The sequence below is a fragment of the Grus americana genome, chromosome 17 (assembly GCF_028858705.1).
Source record: "Grus americana isolate bGruAme1 chromosome 17, bGruAme1.mat, whole genome shotgun sequence".
Lineage (NCBI taxonomy): Eukaryota > Metazoa > Chordata > Aves > Gruiformes > Gruidae > Grus > Grus americana.
The window spans coordinates 14595063-14613725 of record NC_072868.1 but is presented as its reverse complement, the minus strand read 5'-3'; the positions used below and the strand labels follow the sequence as shown (position 1 = coordinate 14613725).

Genomic DNA, 18663 nt, shown 5'->3' with positions numbered 1-18663 from the left:
CAAGCACTCCATCATTGGAGCGTTCTCCAGGGGTGCATTTTGAGGAACCAAGTAGCTTTTTCAGCTTTTTGGGGAGAACGTGAATTGAATGTGGGGCTGCACTACAGCAACTATACTCCCACATTGCATCACACCTTTCCCAGGTCAGGCCTGAAAACTGCAGGTCAGGCCAAAGGCGGTGGTGTTCTACAGCCCCCCTGGTAGGAGCTGCCTGTCCTTAGAGGGAACAAAATGCAAAAGGGGGACAGCGGAGAGGAACCCCATCGCTGACCACCCATGGAAATGGGAGTAATGCATCCCTGTCCCACCGAGGCAGGCTGCCGTGGCGAAGCAGGATGCTTAGGAGCTTGCTTAGGAGAGATACTTTTGGACCTGTGTTCAGTGGTTCAACCCCTGGCTATTCCTCCTTGTTGGCTTGGTTCAAGACCCCCCTTCCTCCTGCCTTGGCTTCCTAACACATGCCTCTGCCACCCGGCGTGCCACGAGGGCTGGCCAACTGCTTGATGGCTTTGTCCCTGTGTCCGGACCTGCCAGGGATTAAACGCTTGCAGTTGAGATTATTGTGCAATTGAAAAGAGGGAGGGGGGTGTGAAAAAACCCTCCTTCGAGGCGGTTTTCTTTGGCGGGCTCCTGCAGGAGCAGTCCCCTCGCCTCCCCCCCGCCGTGCCGCGGGGTTTGTAGCTGCTCCCCAGGAGCCGCCGGGACTTGTAGTCTGGGCCAGGCTCAGACTGGGGGGGGGGGCTGGCCGCAGGGGACCCCGTCTCCCCGGGGGTCTGCGGAGGTCCCGATGCCCGCGGGGGTGTGCTCTGCCTGCACCGCAGGGGCTGCGCGGCCGACGGGTCCCCTCCCCGTAAGGCAAGGCGGCCACGGCCCGGGGGGGGTGGGGGGGGAAGGAGGGGGGCGAAGGGGGCAGCTCCACGGCTGGGCCGGGGCGGGGGGTGCAGCACCCGCCGCCGCAGGGGCACAGACCGCGGCCCCCAGGGCCGGGCCGGCAGAGACGCGGCGGGTGCGGTGCCGGACTACGCGCCCCGAGCGCCCCTGCGCGGCGGTGGGGCGGGGCGGGGCGGGCGCGGCCCTACAAAGGCGGCGGCGGGGGCGGGCGGCCGCTACTCACCGGCACCGGCGGGAGGGCGCGGTGCCGCCCGCGCTCCCGGGACAAAGCGCGGCCATGAGCCGGCTGTAGGCCCCCGGGACCCAGCCGCCGCTCCGCTCCCTTCGGCCGCCGCGGGGGCTCGGAGGGAGGGGGGAGTGTTTCTTCTCGTCGCCGGCGGCGCGGGGTGGATGCCGGCTGGGGCCGGCCGCGCCCGGCACCATGCACACCGTGCAGAAGGACACCACCTTCACCAAGATCTTCGTCGGGGGGCTGCCCTACCACACCACCGACTCCTCCCTCAGGAAGTACTTCGAGGTCTTCGGGGACATCGAGGAGGCGGTGGTGATCACCGACCGGCAGACCGGCAAATCCCGGGGATACGGCTTTGTAAGTGCCGCTCCGCGCGTGTCTCGGTCCCCCCGCTCCGCTGCCCGACGGGCCGGGCGCCGCGGTGACGGGCGGTGGGGCTGCCCTCCCCGCACACACACACACGCCCGGCCCGGGGAAGGGGGCCGGCTGGTCGGCTGGTAGCGGTGTCCCGGCTCCGGCGGACTTCCCCCCCCCCCCCCCCCCCGCGGTGGCCGGGCGCTGCCCCGCTGCGGAGCGGCTCGGTGCTGCCGCCCGTCCCGGCGGTGGTTGGTGGGGCCGGGGAGGCTGTGCCCGGCGGGAGCGGGGGCGGCTCGGCCAGGACAAAGGCTGGGCCGGGGGCCCGGGAGCACAGCCCCCCCCTCCCGAGCGGGTTATGGCAGCGCCCCCGTCCCGCTGCCGAGCCGCTTCGCGGGGCGCGGCGCGATGCGCTGCCCTCTGCATCGCGCGGATCCTGGCAGCTCCCCTGAGCCGTCTCTGCTGCGGGGAGTTTTGGGACTGGCTCCACCAACTTCTTAAAAAAGCACGGGGGAGGAGGTGGAAAGGCAAGGGAAAACAACTGGCGTAAGCCCAACGGAGTAACTGGGCGAGGGGGGAGCCCTCTTTTCTGCCGAGTCCCCGGGAGCCCTTCCCATCTCGCTGCGCAGGGGAGGCTGCGTGAAGCGCGGTTTAGCTCCCGAATAGAACAATAAATAAACTCCACTTAGTGCCTGTTGCTGGAGTGTTTACAAAGTGCCGTTGCTACAAACAAGGCTGTGCTTAATTCCAGGTGACCATGGCTGACAGAGCCGCAGCTGAAAGAGCGTGCAAAGACCCAAACCCCATCATTGATGGCAGGAAAGCAAATGTGAACCTGGCATATTTGGGAGCAAAACCAAGGAGTATTCAAACTGGTGAGGCATCCAGGAGATCCCGTCTCCCTCTATTAGAATAACTTGTAAAACGAGGAAACAAGTTCCTCGGGCTGGGTTCATCTGATCCGATGATGTGTGCTTATCCCTCATAGTTTTGATTGTTGACCAAGGACACTGTAGTCCAGTTACCTCTCTTCCGTATCCTCTTACTCATACTCGTTACACTGGTGTTATGAACCGAAGTTCATGTAACTGAATTAAAGCTGTTTTCTTCCGTGACTAATCTGTTTTCCTGTTACCTTCTTCCTTACATCGGTATTAACAGTAAGATCCATTTCATCATTCTGCCCTTTGGTTTAATGACCGCGGTACCCAGTGTGTAAAATACGGCATTCTGCCCCATTGTCTGCTCAATAACAGCACTTTCACACTGTTCTTTAATCTGAATTCCCATCTGGTCCTTGTGCATATCACATACACGTATTAAAATTAACTTGCTTTTAAATGGGGCTCTGAATTTGCTCACATGCATAGCAGATGAAACACATGTGTGTGTTGTCTGAGGTGTAATTATGCATGTATATTACGAGTTGAATGTTACAATGGATGCTATTCATTAATATCTCTTTTTCCTGAACGCTTTTCTAGGTTTTACCATAGGTGTGCAGCAGCTACATCCAGCCTTCATTCAGAGACCCTTTGGGTAAGTGGCAATGTTTCTTAACAGTCTGTTTGAAATGAAATTCATGAATCAACTTCCTCATTATTTAAAAGGCGTGAAAAAAGCCTTAGCCGTCAAGAGTGGACAGTTTCAACAGCTGTTGTTAATGTTCGGAGTACTTTATTTCTGGTGAAGATTTCAGAGGTTTTGTGCATTTGTCAGCTTTAATGTAATTCCCAAAGATCCTCCTTTATCCTCAGTAAATCTTAGTCATAATAAACCCGATGCGTTGCTTGCTGCTTTGCCAACTTCAAGAATTCACAAGAATTCAAATAAATGGAAAATAGTTTCTCTATTATAGTACTTAAGGTGTCAAAACAATTAAGCAAATTCTGTTCTCATGTTTCTCAAATAAGATCTTCTGCTTCCTCTGTGCCGTTTCCCACGTAATAATGCTTAGGATACAGTTTTATCCTAGAAAACAAATTGCATTGGAAACAAAGTCTGTTACTTAATGAAAGTAACATTAGGTCAAAAATTGATTTTAGACAGATGTTATACAAGGCTTGAATAGTCTGCAAAAGTGGGCTTTTGTCTGCTGTTTTCAATAGCTTATACCATCCCTACTCGGTTAGAAAAGTCCTCTTTTTATACATCTAATAGGATCTGGCAGCTGCTCGGCAAAAGACAAGTGTGCTTCACGAGAACAATAGCGACTGTCATACTGCCTTCATTTAACTGTTTAATGATTGATGCAGTTCTTTTTTTACACCATTTCAGAAAGTGAATATTGATAGGGGTTTTTTATTATTATTTTCTAAGAGCATTAAGAAAATAGGTGCATTTTTGAGAGCTTTTGAGCACTGCTGTGTTGTGGTTTTTGTGTGACTCTAACATAAATAGATGGGATTTTGGCCTTTGTCAACAGAAATACTTCATCCCTTTCCTGCTCTCCGCTCATGTGTTTTTGGGATGGGTTTTGTTTTTTTTTTTTTAAAGAAAAAAGTCTGCTAGCAGCAAAACAGAAACTTTCACTCCTCTGCCCTCATGGCTGCAGTTGCCAACTGCCTGGGTAATCTCATTCCAATGAGTTTATGGATGTAAGAGACTGTGTTGCCACAATAGTGCACACCCAGTGTACGTGTGGTGTGTACGGTTCAAACATGCCAGTTTTCATTAGTGGTTACGGCTCTGTTGGAAAGACTCAAAGAATGTCTGTCATGAAATGAAGACTCTTTTTTTTTTTTTGATGCAAGAGCCACAGTAGGTGACATAGACAAGATGCTGCTTTTTAATAGCTCCCCTTGCATGGGAGCTACAATCGCTGTCCTGGCCCCAAAGTAGGCGGTAGCGGCACCTTCGAGATGTGAACCCCAGAGGCTCTCCACATTGCACAGGAGTGCACAAGAGAAGTTGACGATAAAACCACCCTGTTAGTAGTTTTTCCACGTGTGCTAACAGAAAAGAGCGCAGTAGCGAAGCTTGTTTAACTCCTGGTGTTGGCAGGAGTGTCGGCGCATGCCTGTTCCTCTTGCAGATAATCTGCTGTTCTGTGGGTGCCGTGCCTACCCAGCAGCCGCAGCCCTGCAGCTTTGGAAAATGTAGTTTTTCTTTGTGAACAGTTTGCTTTTAGTTTCACGTACAGAGGAGTGTGGGATCAACTGACTACGTGTTCTGTGTGATCTAGACAGTTACTGTTCCAGTTCTTAGGCATTGGTTTCATCATTAAACCAGCAGAGCTGCAGTTAGCACATACAGCAGAGAGCACTATAAATTATTTATCAGTTGCCAAGAGACAGGAACCGGGAGACTGGAGGGTTGGAGGGAGGGGATTATATATCATTATTTGCAAGCATCAGTAAACAAGAATTTTGTTGCATTCAGTCATTGCTGGAGCGGAATCACTGAAAATGTGGGTTTGGCAAAATGTGGAGCCCTCTATCTGAGCACCGTGACTGGGGCTGCTCTGTGGCCTCTGAGGATAGCATCAGGTGCTCAGTCAAGCAGCGGAGCTTGGCTGCTGGTTCCCTCTTTGTCTCGTCAGTAGACCAGCAAAATTAAGAGACTGCCAGGCTCCACTCTTGCATTCCCTTGAACCCGCAATTTCCTTGGCCCTCTGTGAGATTTGAGGACAGATGAGGAGTTTATCAGGGTCAGATGGGAGCTTCATCAAACTGCTGTTGTCCGTTTCTCTGCACTGTGTGGGGTGGATCCTGACCTTCCCCAAGTGAAGCTCCATGGCTCGTCTGCTTTGCCCACGGTGTAAGACGTTGCCCGGTTCTCCCTCCTGCGGTTCCTGTCTCTGCAAAGTGTTTGTGCCCAGGGGTTGGCATGTGGTTTCCGAAAGACGATTGTTATGGGACGCAGGGTACGAGGTGTGCAAGCTGGACTTGGCAAGGAAGAAATGAATGAACAACCCGTTAACTGCTAGGCAGTTAAATAAGAGAAAGCCAGCCAGTCATGTTCCAGCTATCAAGCCACAAAATGCAGGTTTTGGTGAAACCTGAAATGAATGGAAACTATGAAAATTACCCAAACACCAGTGAGGATTATTTATAAACTGAAGGCTTCCCCCCCCCGCCCCAGGCACCCAAATGCAGTGGTAAATATTGCTCGGGGTATGCGGAACAGAAAGAGAAACCATGAGGAGCCTCTCTCCTTCCTCCTGCTGCCCTGGCAGGGGAGGCACTTGCACAGCAGACAGCACGGAGTCAGTAGTAAATTCTGTTTTGAAAAGTAGTCTCTAGATTGTCGTAACCGGATATCTCAACAGTAAAGCAAGGCAAAGGATGTGTCTGTGTCAGGGCGACTCAGGGATCTGGCTTCTGAGTTCAGGGAAGCAGCGTTAGGCCTGGGGGCTTAGCCCGGGGCTAACAGCCTGCGCTGTGCCGGGAGGCAGCTGGTGATACCGCAGCGTGTCCCTGCGGCTGTCGGCCAGCACAGAGCTGCACTTCTGCCATCAGAGAAGGGGGGGACCCTCTCCCCAAACAGAGCTGTCTCTTACTGCAGCAGTGTCCCTCTTGAGAAATTTTGAGAAATGTATGAAATGTCTTGGAAGCTGCTGAACCCCCCCTCTTGGTCCTCTCCTCTGGGACCCTGGGGCTCGAGACAGGTTTCAGTCTGTGCAGGGAATGGGGATTCCCTGGTTCTCCTCTTTGCAGCCGTGCTTGCTGCTCTGGACACGAGCAGTGTATGGCAGATGCATTCCTGTGGCCGTGCCTCAGCGAAGGAGCTATCTGTGTGGGAGATCTACCAGTGCTTGAGTAAGTGACTGAGCTCTGGGAAATGTATAGCTGCCTCTTGCCGCAGGATCCAGCTCTTTCCATATCTTGCACGTTGCTGCTCCAGAGACCCCGCTGCCCATCCTTGTGTAGTTGCTTACTTTTGTGGGCCCCTGACTCTGACCCGCATTTGTTCTCAGGCAGCATCAGAAAGAGTTAAATCTTTTTGAATTTGAAATTTCATGCATTGATGCTGCTGCAGTTAAGAAGCAAAGAAAGTCCCTCTTTGTGTCAGTCCACCCTCCCTTGCAGCTGTTTATCCTTAAAACTTCTCTATTGGGTTAAAAATAAAAGGAGAAAAACTTTCATCTTTTCTGTGGTTATGCTTATAAACCGGCGCACGCTGGCCTTGCTCTGCTCAGCCTCTGTCAGCTGGCATCCCCGTGCTCCGACTTCCTATTGCACCGCTTACCCGAAAGCTGGCCCGGCGCAGGACCCCGGGCTGTTCTGCTGGCCACGAGCAGCTCCGTGGGGATGGCACACCCGGCACCTGTTGCTTATCCTGTGCCAGTAACATGAAAGCTTTTGGGGGGGGGATTTCCTAAGAAACATTCAAATCCATTTTCCAAATGGCTTCAGCTGCTGGTTCTCGGGCATGGTTACTGCTATTCAGACCAAATGCTTGCAAGTCAGAAAGCTGATTTTTTTTCTTTCTTTTCTTTTAAAAGTAGACATGTATTTATGAGCAGATCAGATGGCTTTGTGAATTTTCTTGTATGTCTACATCAAGGTGGCAAATGCTGGTATCAGATCCAAGGGCTCAGTATACAATTTGTTTTGGTTTTGGGCACAATTTGCTCATGTCCTGCATCTAGTACAGGCCCGTAGAAGAGCACGGTCTGATATGCTGACCTTACACTCGGCTACATCGATGGTGTGCCAAGCTCAAGGCAGTGCTAGACATTCTGCAGGGGACAGGCTCCCGGTGAAGGTGCCACATGCCATGGCAGCGCAGCCAGGGCACAGGTCTGCGTGTGATGGAGAGCCGGGCTGAGCTGGCTCCGGCTTTGTCTTCACAGCACGACTCGAGTTGCGCCGTCTTCTCTGCGTGATTCCGTTGCCTTCGGTGGATTTGCTCTTCATCCTCACCAGCGCGAGAGCGGCTGCCGTAGCAGCAGAGACCCGAGTCCTTTCTCCTCGTTGCAGGAGCTGGGGAGTGGCAGATGCAAAATTCTCCTATTCTGATCTGGCTGGTGCCGCTTAGTCCCAACGCGGCAGATTCATGCACGCGTCTGAATTTTCAGAGCAGTCCAGCTTGTACTTGATCTCATCTTTCCTTTGAGCAGCTGTTGGCGTACTGGTCCCTAACTCTGGAGTATTAAACACATGCCCAGTAATTTGAATGATAAATGCAGCTCTGACCGGCCCGCCTCTGAGCTGAGGGAACCAGACAGTTGTTGTGCCGATAATTTGGTAGCAAGGACACCGGGTCACTTCTAAATATGACTTATATGAGGAACTTGTTCCCCGCAGATGGGAGCAAGCTACATACCAAAGCTAAATATACTCTATGATCACAAAAGACGAAAAGTCGTGGACCTTGGACTTAAAACCGAGTCTCCTATCTGGGTCTCCGAGTCCTGGAAACAGGATCGTGCTGTCCCCTGCAATTGCCCTGTCGCCAGCTTCAAGCGTTTCGGCTTTCCCGTGCCACAGCTGAGCCGCACCCGGGACCCTGCCTTGCAGGAAGGTGTGGAGAGAGAGGTTTTAGATGCTATAGATCAGTGAAAGCACAACTGGCAGCAGAGATCACCGAAACTCTTAAAATGGAATTTCTTTCTTGGCTTAGAAATCACTTGTTATATCAGTGTAGGTTTTCTTTTATCCAAAATAGATATTTCGTTGCTTCTTCCATAGCTAAAGCACCCTGCTTCAAAATACTTCGTCTATGCATGAAGGAGGTTTCGATAGGTCAAATGTGTGGATGGTTTTTAATTAAAGTCAGTGGAAGGGATCACGTGTAAAAAATGGAACCAGTTGAAAGTAGTCAATTTAATATATGTTATGCCAAAATTTGACAGGTACTTGAGAACACTTTAGAGATGTTTCTGCAGCCTTTGGTTTTTTCCAAATTGCAGAAGAAAATTGGAAAGCTTGGGTAAAGGCAGAATTCCTGAGGCTTCCTGGGTTAATCGGTCAGAGCCTCTGGTTTTCCTCCGGCGTGGACCTGATGAGTCTAGCATCCTCCTGGGCTTCTCTTGCCAATGCTGAAGGGCTCGGGCTCCTGTAGCACACTGGTGTGAAGCATTTTCTGTTTCTTCTGTCAGTTCATTTCTGGTTTGGCTGTGCTGGTAACTCGGAAGGGAAGGGGGTTTTCCTTCTCTGGATAGCTGACTAGTTGCAGAGAAACTTCCATGTGGCTTTTTCCTCGGTGCCAGATGGCTCTTGTTTCAGGCAGATGTTATCTCCCGCTACCTGAGTGTTTTTCAGCCTGCTTCTCCAAACCTATTTTTGGTCTGGCCAAACATGCCTTTGTTTGGGATTATTATTTTTTTTTCTTTTTCCTTTGGGTGTGGGGGAAGCAAGATGCAGAGGATAAAGCTGTAAATTGCTGAGCCTGGCTAACTCGTGGCAGAGCTCAGCATGTTGATCTCAGACTCTTAGTTAAGCTGAGAAAAAGGATTAGATCTTTGTGAGAATATGTACTCTGATCTTTGGTCTGCAACTTCTTTTTTTTATTTTTTTATTATTTCTTTTGATTTTTTTCCCCACACCTCTGCATTGGGTATGGGAGAAGGTGTAGATGGCATTTCTTTTTACTTGTTTCTGTGGAATCCACTGTCTTCTGCTATGGGCGGTTAGTTTGTTGCATCGTGAAGCTGAGATGTGTTCACGCTGTAAAATGAGGACATTGCTGATCTGTTACAGGTTCTCAGCTACTGTGGTGCCTCCTGTTCCTTGAATTTTCTCTCTCCTGACAAAATGAAAATAAATTGAAATTGTGGCTTGCTCTCATACTCTTAAGTCTGCGTTCGTATTTCTCGAGCAATGGTTCTGGTAGGCTCAGCAACCAGAGGAGGTTATTACTGAATCCTGTAATACAACCACTTTTTCTCTTACGCCGATTCCAGCCTGGGACCGTCTGCTGTGGCAGGTTGTTCCGTGGTGATTGCCACCAGGGTGGTGATGTCTGGTCCCCAGGGGGAAGCAGGAAGCCCAGTCGTGTGTCTGTATGCACAGACTGCTGTGAAATTTTCCCAGAGGGACAGAGGAGGATGAGTAGAAGACAGACAGGCAAATTAGTTACAAGATGAGCAGAAATTGGGTTAGTTGGTTTGTGTTTGTGTCATGTGTTAGTAGGTGAGGATAAATACTGTACCATGGAGCTGCAGAGTTCATCCTTGTCTGTCTTTGAGCTGGCCGATGAGGCAGAAGCCATTGAGATTCCAGTGCATGTTTAAATCAGGTTTAGCAGGGACATTTCAGGATTCGGAGGTTTGTCATGTCAGTGGTTGAAGCCCAGCCCGCGTCAGTGAAAGCTGATGGACGGTGGAGGCACGATGAGCGTCCTGATCTACCGAAGTGTTGGTGGATAAACTCCACGCGATCTCCTCCCGCAGCAGGAGTCCTTGTTGGCAGGCAGGGTCTGACCCGGCCATGCTCCAGCCTGCAGCCCCTCCTCATCGTGTCTGGGTTTGAGAACAGGGCCTGAATTTCTCACGTTCCTGCAGCCTGTCACGCTGGCACCGCTCCGCGCAGGTTTACTTGAAGTGGCTGCTTGGGGTGAGCGCTTGGTGGCTTGGGAGCATCCTTCAGGAATGATATTCTTGGGGCGTGAGTTACGTCAGGATGCGCCTGTGCATCACCAGCGCCGAGGTGGTGGTGCGGCACCGCTAATTAACGCAAGCGTAGAGCCCCCGGGCTGCTGCTGCTGCTTTCCTGCGTGGTGCTGGGGTGCGCTTCCCCCGGCAGCTCGTGTCTGGTGCTCTTACACACAGGAACCCACCTCAAAATATGTCTTCAAATCCGTCACCCAGGCTGTGCTTGGAGGTGTTACTTCGCCAGAGGTGGTTTTCACGTTGCTGTCGTGGCCAGCATTGGCTGTGCTCCGCTCGTTCTGCAGTACCAGCTACAACTGGAGCCTGGCACCGCCTGCCATCACGTGTTGTGGCAGCGTGGGCATCCCTGTAGCAGCTAACGGGTCAACTCTAGTGGAAATGGAGGCCAAATTCCTGGGGTCAAATGCCAGAATTTGTGCCTTCACTGGCAGATACAAAGGGCTCTGTTTCTTTTATTCTTCAAGGAATAAAAGGCTGGTCGTGGCGGTGGCGTTTGTGTGCTGATCTCTGCGAGGCTGCCAAGAGCCCTGTGCCCCTTCTTGTTTCCCAAGTGTTTGTGCGATGCCGTGTCCCTCTTGACAGAGGGTTGCAGTTGTCTCCCACCTCTCCAGCAGCAGCAAAACGCTCCTGGTGTGGCTGGCGGAGCTCAAGGAGGTTGGGAGTGTAAACCCGGCCTAAAATAATCAAATATATTGATAGCCAGCCCTGCCCTGCAGCTCGCCCCTGGCATCCTGCCGGTGCGATGGGGAGAACCGGGCCACGGCAGATTTTAAGAAGTCTGCTCTTTCAGCAGGCAGCACCTCCCGGGATCCAAGGGTGATGGCAGCCGCGAGCCTCACCTGATGCATTCCAACACCTCCAGCCAGGACTGCACCAAAACCGGGCTGCTTTTCTTCTGTCCTTCGCGTTTTGCACAGCAAAAGCAGAAGCTGAGTCTGCGTCTCCTCTGCCAGTGGCTCTGTAACCATCTCTTTTGTTCTGTGTCTTTCAATTTTGGCTGCTGGGGCAGCGTGGCGTCGTGCCACGTAGTTAGGAACGTGGGCTAGCGTGGCGGTCCCGGCTGCCCTCCTGCACCGTGACGGCCCTCCCGACTCCTTCCCGCGGCCGCTGCCGGCTCTAGACTTAGGTTTGACCATGCTTGTTGCGTTTTGTGGCCTTTGCCCGCAATTAATTGTAATGCCAGAAGCATCTCGTACGTCTGCTGTTCACGGGATGACTTTGATGTGTGGTGGCCGTGGCTGATCACTTGGCTGACGTTTTATAATCACGTTGTGTGTATTGTAGATGAAGTTCTCTTCTGGCTGGCAGGGCCCATCATGGGGGAGGGAGGAAAACTGCAGGGAGGAAGGGAAAGGCATCTTAAAACACAAGTGTGACTCATTCTGTAGAAATTCAGATTAGAGTTTGCTGATTTTTAGAAAAAGGAACTCTAAAAGAGCTTCCCCCCCCCCCCCCCCCCCCCGAAAGATCTTCTTCAGAAATAATGGAAGGGGGGAGAATATTTTCAGACCTTCTGTGGATGCTAAACGTAGCCAGCAGAGAACTTCATCGTACTGCACTGGTTTTGTTTTGTTTGTGGCTGCAAGTCATCAAAGTGACCTTACCTTGGGTTGTGTGTTTCGTTTTGATCGATGAGTTCCATCTGTCCACCTAATTCAGAAGTCCAAACTGCATAGCATGATTGAAATTTCTAGCTAAATTATTAAAACCCCACAGACCAAAAGAACGTTCCCTTTTACGTAGAAGCAGATTCTGGAGATGCTGAGTGTGATTTCTCCAGTGCGGTAAACTATGGCGTGTGGTGTGCGCTTGGGTATGTATTGGGCTGGGATGTATTTCTGGAAACGGAGTGCAGGAATACTTACTGTCATCTTAGCTAATGGTGCTTTTTATTCAAAGTAGCATCGAAGAGCTGGAATTTTTCCTTGCTGAGCAAAAAAGTAGTGCAGGATGTCGTGGATTTGCTGTCCCTGGAGCACGCCGTGGGAGCTGCGATGGAGGACCTGCGCATCTGAAAGCAAAGCCGACGCGTGGAGTTTCTCGGGGACGAGATGGGAGCGTGTGCTCACCCTGACATCCCCGCGCGTGGCCACGTCCTCCCCGTGGGGTGTGCTGGCTCCGAAGAGCAGTTGGGTGGCAGCAAGGGACATGAGGGGTGACCTGTGGAGCTGCTCAAACAGGACGATGCTCAGGCTGGATTGCTCGGGAGCTCTCGGACCGGCCTCCTCGTTCTGCAGGTGCAGGCTGAATGCCTGCGTGCAGGAAAAGTGCAGGCCTCTCCTCAGCTGTTTTTTTTAGTGAGTCCTGAGTGTGAGGATTGTGCATTTGGGTTTTTTTGTTGTGTTTTGTGGAGTGGTTTTAACTTTATCAAGCCCTGGAATAGCAGGAAGCCCAGTAGTGGGACAGTAGTAGGGAGAAGCAACAGGCAGCCAGAGCGTCTGTCACCCATCTGGGATGCCGGCGGTTGTCCGACCTGCTGACTGAGAGCAAGAGATGTGTGTGGGGTCCGCGTGTCTCACCCCCGGCAGTTGCATGGGCCAGTGCCTGGGGTGCCTCCGCGGAGCCTTTCCCAGGTCCCCGGCAAGCCAAGAGAGCAGTATTGCCCCTCTGTGTTACTTCAAACGAAACAACCCAAACCCCGCTGACCAAGCGTGAGGACTGGGTCGGGACTAGGCCCAGCTCCTCAGCAGAGGTGGCGGTTGGTGCTGCCCGACGTGAGTACGTGGCATGGAGCGCCCTTGGTCTGAACCGGTGCACAAGCTGTAGCTCTGATTCAGCCGTGCCGGCTTCGGTTAGATCAGCGCTAAACCAGAAGCGATTCAGTGAATTTCTGCTGCCTCGTCTCATTCTTGTCAGCCCAGGGCGATGTCGGGTATGGTGCAGCTGTGGACTGAAGGCCGTGAGGTCCCTCTCTCTGCACTACGCCAGGGATGGCGCTGGCCTCTGGAGATGGCCTTGCACTTGGTCAGCCAAAGGTTGAGGTGCTGGTCTCCACCATCCATCCTCTTCCCCGGTGCCGCTCCTCTGGGGGCGGCCTCGTTCTATCTGAGGCCCCGGAGGCAGTGTTGCTGTGTGTGGGGAGGAGAACAATCATTCTCTCATCATGCAAATTGCCTCAAGAAAAAACAAAGTGCATATGTGAGTGGGAAAACAAGAGAAAACTCGGCTCAGATGAGCACTCATTTGTGAGAAGCCTTTCTCCTGCCTGAAGAGCAGGTTAAACCATCCAGTGCTGGCGGTGAGGCAAATGGGAATGGCCCCGTCACTGCTGGGTAGGAGGGACTGGCCCCAGGTGGACCCCCAGTACGTTGTAGGTGGTGGCCGAGACCTCGGACAGACACTGGGATGGAAGGAGGGCAACTGGTGACCCATCCAGCAGTTTCCAGTCCCTGGCTGCGAGTCCCCGGGAAGCACCAGAGCACCCAGTCCCGGTGCTGGGCAGCGCGGTGTCTGCTGGGGCTCCAACCCCAGAGATCGGACAGGAGAGTGGGCAAGGTATCCCCTCCCTGCGCAGCTGAGCTCGGCTTTGAAGAGCAGTTTCAGCACGTACCAGCCTGTGTCTTGTGAAAAGCCCGTGGGAGGCTTTTAAAAGTGGTCATGTTTGAAAATGTGCTGTCACACACATCCACACAAAAATCCCCAAAATATTTGAATCTGCATAAGCTCTTTGCAGAGTTTTACCTTGGTGGTTTTTTTTTTTTCTTGTTTGCCAGAAGGAGTTGGGTTTTGGGGCAGGGTGGAACAAGCTCTCTGGAGGATGGCTTTTGGTTCGTGCTCTTGCCTTACGTGATTCAGCAAGCAGCCGGCCAAAGGGACTTTTTCCACAGCGTGCACTTCTTGGTGCGTGTGGCTCTGACCTTCCAGCGGTCACGTGCCGTTTGCTGCTGACAGGCTGCACCCCCTTATTTCTTAAACAAGCCCCAAATCTGTCAAGGCTGTGCACAATGGAGCTCTCTGCTGCCGAGGGCTCTGCAGGCAGACACCGTTTGCTCTCTGCAGTTGCACGTGCAGTTGCCTGTATTTGTCTGACCTGTGGCAGTCTGTGTGGATGGACCTAAACCTTCAGGTCTGCACAGTTTTTGCTTTTCTTTGAGGCCTGATTTTTTGCGGGCCCTTTGGAAAATACAGCCCTTTCATTTTGCTGCCTTTTTTTTTTTTCTTTCCTCCTCATTAGCAATTTCTAGCAAATTAGTGGGCAATCCTGCATTAATCATCTCCAGGATCTTTCAGTCTGTGGGCTTTAATTGACTGTGGCGTTGTTAAATTCCTCTCAGCAGCATGACTACCTCGGGGCAGGGGCGAACCGGGTGGTGAAAAGCAACGCTTTAGGAGCTGCATGGAAAGGGCAGAGGAAATGCCGGGGGCCGGCTGGCCGCAAGAGCTTGGGTGTAAAAGCTTGGGTGTAAAAGCTCGTGAGCATCGCTGCGGGGCCAGGGGCTGCTGGCGTGGTTGCTACCAGGAGTGTTGCTGAAGGGAAGAAAACCACAATTAATACGTCGTGTTTTACAACAAACACTGTGTAGCATTGCCCTAAACATCCAGTGTTATGGAAACACTGGCTAAAATGTGTAGTAACTGATAACAGCCAGCGAGCTGGAAGGCCCTCGGCTGTGCCCGGGAGCAGTGGTTGTCCCTGGTCGGACGAGCAGAGGAGCGACCCTGTGTCCCCGGTGCCAGGACGTGCCCCGTGGGGTCGGTGGGTCCTTGGGAGCCCCACCAGTGCTTGGGCAGTGTGTGGGGAAGCCTGGACCTGGAGGGTATGGGAGGTGGTGATGCTGGCAGGGGCAGGCAGGGCACGTGGGTGCTGGGGAGATGTGGCGAGCCGGTCGGGCAGGGGCTGTGTCACGGCCATCCAGGGAGGTTATTTTGGGGACCAGCAGCCTGGACAGCGGGAGGTACAAGACATGGAGACCAGGTGTGTGTCTGTTCTTGCAGTCCATGCTTCACCTTGCACTACTTCTGCCCTCGGGGTCTAGGAGCATTTTGCTATTCATTCCCTGCACCCCGAGCAGCACCCCTGCCTCAAGGGCAGCACTGCTGGGCAGTACCATTTCTGTGGCTGATGCACATAAATTTGGGGGGGGGAGGGAAGGAGTGTGACATGCAGGCTGGAGGGATCCCAGCCCCCTCTCGCTGACTCTCTCCCTTTGCCTCCGCAGACTCACGCCTCACTATGTTTACCCCCAAGCTATCATCCAGCCCAGCGTGGTGATCCCTACCCCTGTGCAGTCCATCACGTCTCCCTACATCGACTACACCGCCGCCAGCCAAGCCTATTCCCAGTACACCACAGCTGCCTACGATCAGTACCCCTACGCTGCCTCCCCTGCCACCGGCTTCGTGGGATACGGCTACACGGGCGCAGTCCAGCCGCCCATCACCGCCAGCAACCCCGCGGCGCCCGCCACCGCGTTCGTGCAGTACCAGCCCCAGCAGCTGCAGCCCGACCGCATGCAGTAAGGGCTCTGCCCGCGCCTTCGCCACCTAGGACAATCTTGTACAATGGAAGGATACGACTAGGACAGCAACGACAACAAAAAAAAAACAATAAAAGAAACAAAAAAAATTATCACGCCGCCCCTTTATCCCCTTTACGTAGGTGCATATCAATACCTAAGCTATTTATAGTGTTAAGGGCGAACCCAAACCCTTGCAGTCTGACTGTGCTCATGAAAATGGACTTCTGGTAAGTTGGTTTTTGGTTTGTTTTTGTTTTTGTTTTTTTTTTCCCCCCCAATCTGGACAGATACTGTCTTGAAGATTTTCTAAAAGTGACTGAAATGTTTCGCAGGAAAACTACAGATTCTTGCACACATCGTGGTCTGCTTCCATCGCCCATGGTCATCTTTCCGGCCCTACCCCATCAGCCCTCCCCTCCTCATCAAACCTGCAATCCTCTTAATTACTGTTGAGGTACAGAGGTACTCGGAGAACGTGGAAAAAAGCAATCTTATTTTTTGGTTGTACAAAAACTTTGTAATACTCAGAGATGCCTTACAGAAAAAAAAAAAAAGAAAAACTATTTTTTAATATTTATTGCGATTTTATTCGCATGAGCTGTGAATTGCAGACAGAAGAATAGTAGTAAGTATCTGCCTTGTTTAATTCTCATTTTACTAAATTATTGTATGTAGGTAAAAGTTCTTAAGTAATTGCTGAATCACTTCAACATACAAAAGGGAATATTGGCTTGAAGGAGAGCAGAATATTCCTTTAGTCAACGCACTGTACTATTTTCTTATTGTAATTGTTACTCTGTTAAGATTATCTCAAATTTAGGTATATTTTTAAATGCAAAAAACCAACCAAGAATACCGAACATTTTGTCTACTTTGGTAGATCTTTTGTTACAATGCTGCAACCTATGGAGACATTTACAGTATTTATGTAAAAGAGATTTGGGGCTGTTGGCCAGCGAAGTTTAGGAGAATATCGTGAGTGGAGCAAAAGAGAAGAAGGTGTTATGTCTTTGAACAAATGGGTAAACGTAACCTTTTTATGCCTATAATCCAACAGCCAAATAAAGGAAGAGAATAGATGATGTAAGTTAAGTGCATTTCTACAAAGAACAGCAATAAACTATTTTAACTTTTAAAATTATTCAGTACTGTATGGTACCATGTTTGCTTGGCTGGAGTCCATTAGGGACTTTCAAACGGACCTGCTCTGGCTACGCTGGGCCTTCTCCCGCGAGCGTGGCAGGGTGGCTCGGGAGCGCGTCCTGCGGAGCCTGGCGTGAGCCCCTGCACGCATCCTGCCCCAGCACTGCGTGGGGTCACAGCCCTCCCTCCCAGCGTCTTCCCTGTGCTGTTGTTCACTCTGTAAGTCCCAAGTTACCTCTAGCTCTTGGCACTTTGGGGTTTTGGAGCTCTTGGAGCATCCTGCCGGAGCTGTGCTGTCCCTGATGCTTGTGCCCAGCACCGGGCACTTGCTCACACCCAGCCCGTGCGGAGCAGAGGGTGTAAAGTGCTGCTGTCCTGGTGCAGCTCCGGTGGAAACCGGGACAGCCGAGATCAGATCTTACCCCAGAATCCTCAGGCTATTGCTTTCCACCTGTTATTTGCTTAGAATAAGTTGGGTTTTTTTCCTAAATTTAATCCATACAAGAGTGAGTGATCTGCCAAAGCCCTGTCCCAGTCAAGGGATCTCCAATCTGGCAGGGCATGGGCAGGCTGCAGGCAGCGGTGAGGCTCTGGCAGGGTGCTCGCACCCCCCAGCCTCCTCTGCGTTACTCACCCATGTTGGACTTTCCCTCACCAACTTGGTTTAGAAATTTGGTGCTCAGATTTTGACCATTACAAACTGAATATCAGCTTTTAAAAGTAAATAAAATTACTCTATTTGAATGTGCTAGTTACCCAGTTCATCTCTGTAAAGGTTACAGCAGAACTGGGGCCAGGGAGTCCTCGTGCCTTTGGCACCAGTGTCTGTTGCTGTTCAGAAGGTGACGATGCCTAAAGCCATCCTGGGGAAAGAGGGTGCTGTAGGATGGAAGCGGAGGCAGTTCAGCACTCTGTCTGATCAGCTGCCCTGGTCAACTTAAAGGTACACAGTGGGCATGTCTAACGTCATCAGTAGGCCTCAGAGTAAACAGCTCATGAATGGAAACAGCTCATTCCTCCCTTGCTTGTATTGCATGTGAACACAGATCCTGGTGGGGCTCTTCCTCCTGCCCAGGGTTTTGCTTACAACCATGTGGGTGACATTTATTTCCTTTTTAAGTAATTAGTTTCTGGATACGGCTGTGGGGCTGCCAAAGGAGTAAGAGGCGAGTGTTGCATCCAGCACAGCACTGGCGAGGAGCGCGGCCTGGCCCGAGAAACCTGCCTTTGAAGTGCTATCGGGGCCAGAGATCGTTCGGCAATTCTTTCTCCCTGTCATGACTCTTTCTGGGGAGGAGGGAGGGGAGGATTTCGGAGGCGGGTCAGGGTGTCGGGAGCTGTGTTGCGGTGCCCATCCCGCCCGGCTCCCGCACTGCTGCGCGGCAGCTTTTGTCCTCACCGAGGACCCGTGTCTCCCCAGGTCAATAGGAAGACCGAGGTCTCTGAAGATTAATTTGTCATTGGGAAAAAAAAAAAAAGAGTCTGGTGCATTTTAAAGTGAACAGAGTGATGATTTTCCATTTAGCCGACTCTAATTTCCTGAAAGGTGGCCAAAACTGCCAGGAAGCGAGGGCGCAGGCGGCGCTGAACAGCAGCACGGCTCCTTCGCAGCACCCAGCCCGCCGCTGTCAAATGCCATTCCTGGATCCCGCTCAGTTTTGCTCCGGGCTCATTTTGAGAAACAACCACATCAAAACAGCAGCCCAACCTGCCGCCTTCCTGCTTGCGAAAACCCAACTGTGAAATTGCGGCCGGGCGGGATAATAATAAAATCTGCCGTCCAGCTTCCCGGGTGGAAGTGGGGTTGCGGTGGCAGGTGGCGAGGGAAGCCTGCAGCCCCCCGGAAAGGAGCCCGAGCGCTTCCTTGGCCCGGCGCTACACTGGGGAAGTGGGAAGAGCCTGAGGGGTCTCTGTGCTAGAGGGCCAAGAGTTAAACGCGGTGCCTGAGCCGTGGAGTGTGGGTGAGAGGCAGGGGCTGCGTGGCTCCTGACCGGTCAGGGTAGCACAGGGCAAGTGCTTAAATCACC

The 18663-nt window shown here is 52.1% G+C and overlaps 1 protein-coding gene across 3 annotated transcripts; it reads left to right on the top strand.

The window, feature by feature from the left end:
- The first annotated feature begins 1094 nt into the window (after nt 1-1094).
- Nucleotides 1095-16632, top strand: RBM38 (RNA binding motif protein 38). Of its 3 annotated transcripts, XR_008579626.1 has the most exons (5): nt 1101-1480; nt 2229-2352; nt 2962-3016; nt 15194-15720; nt 15826-16632. XR_008579626.1 is itself a non-coding variant. In XM_054845505.1 (4 exons), exons 1-4 carry the CDS (start codon nt 1313-1315, stop codon nt 15492-15494), a joined length of 648 nt encoding a protein of 215 aa, XP_054701480.1. In that variant the 5' UTR covers nt 1095-1312; the 3' UTR covers nt 15495-16632. The 3 variants fall into 3 exon arrangements, 2 of the variants coding, with proteins under 2 accessions (XP_054701480.1, XP_054701481.1); XM_054845505.1 differs by having other exon boundaries at nt 1095-1480; nt 15194-16632; XM_054845506.1 differs by lacking the exons at nt 15194-15720; nt 15826-16632 and adding an exon at nt 13349-15187.
- The last annotated feature ends 2031 nt before the right edge of the window (nt 16633-18663 follow it).